This window comes from Pelecanus crispus, chromosome 6 (assembly GCF_030463565.1).
Source record: "Pelecanus crispus isolate bPelCri1 chromosome 6, bPelCri1.pri, whole genome shotgun sequence".
In the NCBI taxonomy this organism is placed as follows: Eukaryota; Metazoa; Chordata; class Aves; order Pelecaniformes; family Pelecanidae; genus Pelecanus; species Pelecanus crispus.
In genome coordinates, this window is record NC_134648.1 from 71,802,732 (window position 1) to 71,811,737 (window position 9,006).

The 9,006-nt window shown below is 37.0% G+C and overlaps 1 protein-coding gene across 2 annotated transcripts in view; it reads left to right on the forward strand.

Moving 5' to 3' along the window:
• Nucleotides 1–7,992, forward strand: part of NIN (ninein) — a 60,801-nt gene extending 52,809 nt beyond the window's left edge. Inside the window, exons 27-29 of one of the 2 annotated variants that reach the window (XM_075712495.1) lie at nucleotides 1,220–1,411; nucleotides 6,641–6,754; nucleotides 7,783–7,992. In XM_075712495.1, the coding sequence (XP_075568610.1) occupies nucleotides 1,220–1,411; nucleotides 6,641–6,754; nucleotides 7,783–7,992 (516 nt within the window). Of the gene's footprint in view, nucleotides 1–1,219; nucleotides 1,412–4,308; nucleotides 4,372–6,640; nucleotides 6,755–7,782 lie in introns of those variants that run through there. The other variant, XM_075712496.1, reaches the window with a different exon arrangement.
• Nucleotides 7,993–9,006: the final 1,014 nt, after the last annotated feature.

Genomic DNA, 9,006 nt, shown 5'->3' on the forward strand with positions numbered 1-9,006 from the left:
TGCCAAATAGTCACATGAAACAATCTTAGCTCTTAATATTGCCCGAAAGTTCACCTAATGCTGGGCCAGTTTATCAAACTTGGGCTCTCATGGTTGCAATGCTACCAGAGTAAGGTAATGCCAGAAATGCCTCTTTTCTAGCCACCTTCATCCAGTAACTGTCATAGCATTGCTTGGGAGCAGCACTTAATTAAATGATGCAGGGAGGCTAAACCATTTGGGACAAGTCTGTTCTGAGGTGCTCTTTTTGCTGTAGCAAGGACTATGAGGAATGCGATCTTTTTGTCCCACACCAGACGCCTAGTTTTACTAACTAAAAGACTTTTCTGGTAGTATAACTTCACAAAGGACAACCAGTATGCACAAACTCTTTGTTGGTATATACTACCTTTACATTAAATAGATTTGCCGATGCATTTGGTAACCTTTTCTTTTAATGAAAGCAAGACTTAAATTTCGAATTAAACTACTTCAGATTACTACAGGCATCCGTATCTCAAGGGCCCCTCTGAGTGTACTTTTGCTTCTGCAGCACAGACACTCAGGAGGTCTCCAGACTTGCTATCAAACTCTGCTTGTGGCATGGCTCAAAATGAAAATTATCAAATGTGTTAAAATTTCTACAGTTAGCAGTGAATGTAAGGAAAAAGATATGGGATTCTAAAGACTGAATTCTGAATGTGATATAGCAGCTGGCATCAAATCACTTAAGTCGTCATACACTACATGGAAATTTTGGTTTGCTTTTGAGGATGTTCTTGCTCCATCCTAGATTAAAGACTAGAAATAATCAGCACTGGTAGACAACTTCTTCAGCCTGCCTCATGCTAGTGCTTTTATTTGCAAGTGGATACTATTTTTAGAAGAGCTGCTGAGATCAAGGTTAAAATTAAAAAGGACTATTAAGTTAAAACCACAGGCCCATTTAAATTTGACAGGATTTCATCAGAAATTCAGTGAATTTATAATTCAGGCCTGAAATTATGAAACAAAGCTCAGACTCCTTTAGACTTCAGAACTGCACATAAAGATGCATTTTTTTTTTTCATTGGAAAGAGAAAAGCTGTCTACTTAGCTTCTGTTACTGAGTTCAGGCTTGTTTCTCTTCTGTACAAGAAATCATTCAAGACTAACCTGATGTCTACTGCATCCCTAAAAGACATTTTGTGTGAACGGCAGTGCTGCTTTCTCCTGACGGCTGATTTACTTTGCTCTTCAGATGCTCCACTCAAGCGCCAGTGTGATGCTTAGCCAACCGCCGCACTCCCGGGAGCTCCAGCAGCAAGGCTGTGCTGTGGTGCCCAAGGAACAGTTCCTGCAGCTCCAACACCAGCTACTACAAGCAGAGAGGAGGAGTCAACGTCTTCAGGAAGAACTTGAAAGTCGACCCTCTGAGACAAACATGCAACAGGTAAAGCTCTCATTACTCTGCAGGTTACAACTTTAAAAGGATATCCGGTTAGTTTTCTTGGTTTTTTTTTTCAATTCTGAGATCCGTTCTCTGTTTATGCCAGTTCAAAAATTAAAATTAAAATTTGTTCTCTCAAAGTTATGTACAAAACAAACCTTTGTTGTTCAGCATATTTAGCTCGAGCCATAGCTTAATTCTGAAGTCCTCTTAATCTTTTTGAAATAAAAACCACTCCCAACCACATTCAACTGGCTTTTCTCCCTCTGATCAATGCGCAGTAAGTGTTCATAGGTTTTGGTTTGTTTTCTTTACCTAATGTCCATGTCTGGAACCATTATTTTAAAAAATATATTACACCACATATTGCACAAGCACATACCCTTCACACATAAAATACTAGTTTGGGCTGTTGCTGTCACACAGAGTTCTGTCAGCTGTAGGAGAGCAGAATACAAACAAATTAATCCTCTTTATAAGGCCAACCTATCTTCCTTATTTGGCCATATGACAAGACATTGTTTGGAGAACACTCTTACCATTATATAGAAACTTCAACATTGGTATTTCTGAGGAAAAACAATCTAATTCCAAGGAAGCCACTGCACATATTGGGCTGAGTCACTTTTAGTGTTGTTTTCTTAACATGTAAACCTGAATTATAGGCAATAGGTAGAAAAGTTTGCGTCTCCCATGTAAGAATTAAGCTTGGGGACTAGGCTTGCCAAATGACTCTTTTCTTCAAAAAGTAACCGAATCTCTAAAGCTTTGGCTCAGGCTATAGGTCTTAAAATAATATTACAACTTTATGTTATGAGAAAAGAGAAAGCTCTAAATAACTTAAAATACTAACACATTTATTAATCTGTTAGCAGAAAAAAAACCTTTAAATTTTAAACACAGATTGCAGTTACACTTTTAAAATAATAATATGACCAAGACTTTGAAGCTCAAAAATCTCTGAACACGTTAATAGGGTATTCTGGAAAAAAGGTATTATGGAGAGAGAGTATATGCAGTAACAGTTGCGAAAGTTTCCAAAACTTGGGAGTAAGAATCCTTTTTTAAGAAAGGCATAAAATCTAAAAGTTCACCCAAAAAAAGGACTTAACAGCAAATAATATAGGATAAGTAAAAAGAAATCAATTGTAAGGTTCTCTCCGTTTCAGCTGAGTCCTGATAGAAGTGCATTACCACAGGCTAATGTACTTGGAGACATACAATGGAAAGTAGAGCGTGCAGTTTAATTCTGAAATCAATAAAAGCCATATTACAGCAGCAGCATCTGCAAATGAATGTGCTGTGTATTGCATTAGGAGTGATGACTTTGTAATTTTGCCTTTGAAAGCCTGAGAAACAATTTGCAAACTAGTCACATCCTGGAACTTGTAGTTCTACAGATAAATCTCTTCTACATTTCCTGTAAAAGCTTTTACTCTGGAAGGCTTCATGAATTTAAAAATACTTTCAGAGAGGCTTTGCAAATATTTTCTGTCAATGCACTAATGCACTTCATCCTTTTAATTTTTTTCTCTTTTTTTGCTTAAAGTGAATGGATATTCCAGTTTATAACATGTCCTACAGCTTTTTTCATGGGCTTTACTAGATAACTTTCTAAAATCATTACTAAACACATGCATTCTACAACTATTAGCCAGGCCAGATTTGCTTTAGTTTGTCTCAACTTTGACATTTCTGTAAGCCCATCCTGCTTTAATTCTCATGTTGATTTTTCTTCATCATCCTGAATTCTAGGGTTAGCATTTAGTTGAGCTTATGTCCATTTTGATGTCCCCTTTAGCATCTTGAAAAATTGCATCCTAACCCCTCTTCATCATCTTTTCACCAGTGAGTACGTCAGGTTATCTATGCTTTCTGTGTAAATTTAATCACCTAGTTTTGCTGCTGCTGCTTTGCACTTTGCAGCTTTCTTAGACCCTGAGTCCTTCCATGTAATAAGTTATCCAAAGTTATCCCCCTCCTTTTTGGAATTACTTTATGTTCATGATGCTTTGCAGTTTTCATTGCTTTTTGATCATTGCTATGGTGGTCTGCGTTCTCATTCATTTTGCAGTCAGTCTTGAGCAGTTGCCCTCCACAGGCTACAGTCAGATGTTCAAATTTCACTAAATTAAAACTCCTGAGCCTTTTCTACTGTGTTAACCTGTCTGCTCTTCTGAATTCCAAACGACTGTTTCTGCTGTGTGTAGTGCTGTGATTCTTACCTGCTGCACAGTAGCAATCGCTGCACTTGTTCTTGTATTCCTTGCTCAATAACTAGATTTGGGAGCCTGTTAATGACCCAATATGTTCCTAAATTCTCTTAGAACTTCTGCTAACCAACATTTTTGTTCAGAGTACTTAGAGTTGCTCAACTGCCCCCTTCTTCAGCTCTTTATATCAAAATTCAAATCACCTCTGACCAACAGCTTGTTCACCTGTCTCAGGAAAAGACTTAGGTTTAAAATACAAATGCAAGTAAGTTTTCAAAGGAGGTCAGTTGGACTACATTTTTTCACCAACACTATTCAGCAATCTGTGAGATTATATATATGTAGTGGCAGATAATTTCCTCTAAGAAACTTAACTGCTTTGCTAATTGCAGTTAATCGCAGCCACTGATCTTTTTAAATCCCCTCAAAACATGGATGAGCCATCTGAAGATTCCTTACATCTAGAAAATGCACCCTGAGTATCTCCTCAATTGCATATGCGTAGTGCTAATACTAGTATTTAGAGAAATATGTGATACTCTGCATGTTTTCTTTTGTGTGTGTTTTTGTTTGTCTTGCTTGCTTGCTTCGCTTGTATCGGTGGTTTGCTTTAACTAAATATACGTACGTATTTAAAAGAAAATCTGGATATCAGGGTGAAGTATCCCACTTGCCTTCTTTCTCTAGGCCTTGCTACCGGAGCAGCGGGCAGTGCATGCAGATTCCTACCGGAGGATCGGGCACCTCTGACAGCTTGGCTGCTTATGATCTCATTCCTTACCATGATAAACACACACAAACACACGAACTGGCATAAGCTGAGAAACTTGAGGATCAAATTATTTTGTGCTTTTTCTAAAAAAAAAAAAAGTCTCCACAGTGTTATTTCCTATTTATTTGTCTAGAAGCTATTTTGTGAAAGTTCATAAGCTGTCTTTTTTAATTTGTTACAAATACTTTTTATTTATGTTATTTAAAATGTGGAGTTGTTCAGTGTGGGAAGAGACTATTTTTCTCAAATGGGACTAATTTTATATGAGATTTGAAGAAAATCTGGGGTATTTATACTGCATTTTTGTATAAGATGTATAAACTTTTTAACAGGGAAAGATGACATTTTTTGATGTAAATGAAAAATAAAAATTTTTTTAAACATAATGTCTCTTGTCTTAATAGTATCACTAGTTTCAGCTTTATGAACAAGAATTAACAAATTTTAGACAAAATATTTGCCTTTTGATACTGAGGATTGTCACATCAGGACTTCTGGGAAAGATCTGTAATAGGGGATGTACTTAAGTACAGATATTCAGCTTCTCTCAGCAGATGTACCTGCGCATTTAAGAAAAGAATTTGCATAGTTCATGGCCATATTCTACTGCTGTGGCCATAAAATAGAAAGGTAGTGCTAGAAAAGGAAAAATTATTGACGCATTTGTTTCTTGGGTAACATTCCTTAGTGGTTTTTCTTTTGTCTCAAACTGCTAGATTAACTAGATTTTTAGTACTTTAAGAGGTCAGAAAAACACCTCTTTAAGGCCTATGATATTTCCAGTTGGGAACCATGAACCATTTCAGCTGTTTGCTTTCAAAGATCTTTTTGCTCCTATCTTTCCAATGACCTTAAAGCTAATGCTTGAGCTGGCTTCTCCCATTAAACGTAAAATAATATGAAGTTAGACAGAACATTCTCAAATCAACTTTAAGCCAAACAAACTGGGATCACAGGTACTGAGACCACTATAATTCTTAGTTTCCACTTAACTATTCACTCAAGGCTCCTGCAACCAATATGAAGTGTAGTAGTCAGCCATGGTCTTGAATTCCAATCAAATTACAAAAGATAGCTCAAGATAACTTGGCTAGAAACTCCCCTACAAGTTCTGCTTAGTAGTACTTTTTTAAATCCGGAAAAATATCCGGTCTGGCAACACTGAAAAACTGCTTTCTATATGACTCTAATGTAATTTTTTTTTCAATTTTTTTCACAAGTTAAGTGATCGTATAACCTCATACATAGACTTAAGGAGTTTCTGATGTTATGACAAATAAAATGTTGAGTGGACTTCAATCAATCCCCTAAGGGGATCTTTCTGCTACCTACCTGAAACACTCCCTCAGTTTTTCATTTATCTTCCCCCACATGTGTGAAGGTACTTTGGTTTTGAAGGTATTTTGTTTTGGAGAGAAGCTTAGTGCTTTCTCAAAGTTAAGCTTCTCAGATGACTTCCTAGAATTAGAGTAACAAGCTAGCATTAAAATACAGAATTCCTTTCCCTGCAGTCAGTGTCTAAAGTTCCCATGTACAAACAAGCTTTCTTGTAGTTCCTGGTGTTTCTAATTTATCTGGGAAAATTTCACTTAACCGTTGGTGTAACGGGCATTCTCATGACACTGAGTTACTATGCTTTTAGTTAGACTGTCTGTTACCTCACTGAAGAAAAAGAGCAAAAGCATTTTAGAGTTACTATTTGGAAACATTAGTTATCAACAACTGATTAAAAAAAAAAAAGTAAAAAATCAAGTTTGGGATAATAGCATCCTACTTTTTTACTACTCAATTTCAAGGGGGCTTTGGCGTGGGTGAGTTACACTGTCAAACTAACATGCCCTTATGACTTCACCTTAATTTTCTTTCTAAAATCTTTAAGATTTTCATTGGTATTTTGTTCCCCACATTCAACAGAAATATGGCAGCACCTAAGAACAAGAAAAGGAGACTATCCAGATCTGACCATCACAGTCAAGATAGAACTTAGAATTTTATATCCATTTTTCTCAGATCTGGTGATTTCAAGTATAACTTAGACTTGGAAAACTGGTTCAATGCTGTGAGCGTCCTTTAAGTGTTGCCATAACATTTTACTTCCATGAATGGTTTATCAATTTAGTCAACTCTTTAAAATAGACTCAAATGTGCAGTGCCAGCTATTTTTTTAAGCATAAACGGAAGAAAAGGAGACTGGGGAATGTGAACTGATTTTTGTTAACTGATTCTCACACAAATGTTGCTTTCCAGGGGGGTCATGAGCAGCTTCTAAAAATGATGGAAGAACGTATGATGGATGTTGAACAGAAACTAAGGCTTGTGAAGAGGCTTCTCCAAGATAAAGTAAATCAGCTGAAAGAACAAGTAAGCATTCTTACTCTCTTCCTCAAACCATCCCCATTACTTCTGTAAACAACTAAGTGGGCAAAAGCTGCCAAGCCATTCTTGCTTAGAATAAAGTTAAAGGTGCTTTCCTTTTTCTTTTAATGCTTCTGAGCCTGAAGTACAGCGTATTTGCCCCAAACTTCCTAAAACTCCAAACTGAGGACTGAATTCACCACTCACTAATTTCCTAAAAGCTATGCTTGTTTGGTATGCTGATGCACTTAAAGTCAGGAAACAAACATCAAATTCCAGCCGAGTATCCTAACTGGAAAAGCTGCTTAGAAAAGGAGGAAAAAGAATTTCCTGAACTGTACAGACAGGATTACTGTACAATTATTAATTTTGCGACGCCCCATGCCCCAACACACCCTTTGCTTGACAGGGTTTTGGGTTTTTTTGTTCTTGCCCTGGTCTGCCGCCTTCAGAAGTCCTCAATAGCGTAGGAAAAGGTGGCTTTTGAACACTTAGACAGGCGTGACATGATAACAATATCTGTTTTCTGCTGAGGTACAGTCTCCTCTTTCATGTTACCGAAGCGCTCTCCTGACGGGGTCTCCTGCAAAGGGCTGTTCCCAAAAGCGTGCAGACAAGTGCTAGGCTGCTCTCCCCAGTTTTATAGGAGGAGCTGGTGGTCCAAACCTCGGAGGAAGTATCTCTCTGGGATTACTGGGCTTATGGATCCTCTTGTGAACTAGACTTATCCTTACAGGACAAGTTCTTTAAAGCAGTACTCATCTGACAAGATTCCTTTGAAGCCCTCTATCATCTGCCTGATCTCCTTACAAAGTCCTTCCAGTTTCAAAATACTCATAGTATCTATAAAGACCCCCCAAACGTACAAGTTTTTAACAAAGGAAAACAAGATGAATGGGTGGGTTGTCTTCCTTTGATATTTGAATTACAGTAAACACATTCACCTCCTTTCCCAGCACTGTTCTTGCTTTTAATTTTTTTATTTTTATTTTGCTTTTAATTTGCTGAGTAATAATGTTGTGTTCATAATTCAGCTTGCCAAGAACACTAAAGCAGATGCAATGGTCAAGGATCTCTATGTTGAGAATGCACAACTGCTGAAGGCTTTGGAGATGACAGAACAGCGGCAGAAAACTGCTGAAAGGAAAAACTATTTGCTAGAAGAAAAAATTGCAAACCTCAATAGAATAGTGAAGAACCTGGCATCCCCATCGTTTAATTCAGCGTCTGAGATAAGGTCATAGCAAAGCCATTACGTCAGCCACAGTCCCATGCACTTTACTGAAATGTTAATATTTCAGCTTTTCACTGTGTTGCCTTTTTGTATTGATGAATTTTACTTAACAGATGCCTCCAAGGAGAGGACAGAGCTAAATCCCAAACCGGACACTGCCAAAAGAGAACTTTTGTTTATCCCCAAACTTTTTCTGCTAAGTTTTGCCTAAAAGTAATCTTCGCTATGTAAAAAAAGACACGTTTTTCTAGGTTAATTTATTTTGATACTTTGATTTTAATTTAAAATATAAATTCTGAATTTACTGTACTGAATCAATTATTCCTATCTAGATCGAAGCCAAGGTCTAATGCAAACTTACGTTACTGAATTCAAACCTTTAAAATATTTTTGGCTTTCTAGGATACTTCATGGTCCAAACCTAGTAATATTGATAGGTCAGTCTTCAACACTGTCAGTATCATTGCTATTGAAAGCAAGACTTTCCTGATACGGTCTGTGTCCTGCAAACTGATTCTGGTTTCTGTAAAGCAATATGCTCCACCTTATGCATTAAGTTTCTGGGTTATTCTTTATGGCTGTTTCTCTGTGGAGCTCAGAAAAAAAACTTTTCTTAAATATATGTAAATAGACTACTGCCTCCAACTAAGGGTAACAGTATTTCATCTGAAGAAATTTCCCAGCTGGCAAATAGACTACTTTTTTTTTTTTTTTTTTTTTAAGCTGCGCTGCCAGACAACTTAAAAATTGTAGAGGCCTTAATTTTTTTGTATGTGGAAATAAGTTATACTAAACAAAGGAAGAGTCACTAAACAGAAGTGAAGATGTGAGCTTTGTTTATATAATTTTTAAACTCAGTAAAGCAGTGGAGTATGTTTATTAAACAACTGGCAGAAGAATGAAGAGGGGGGCTTGAATGATTTCTTCAGTGAAATCCTGTCACTAGACCTCACAAACATGGACCTTTGCCATGAATGCAGTGTTCGTTTTGACCTGAGTGATAATTTGGAAAGGCCTGTCTTTT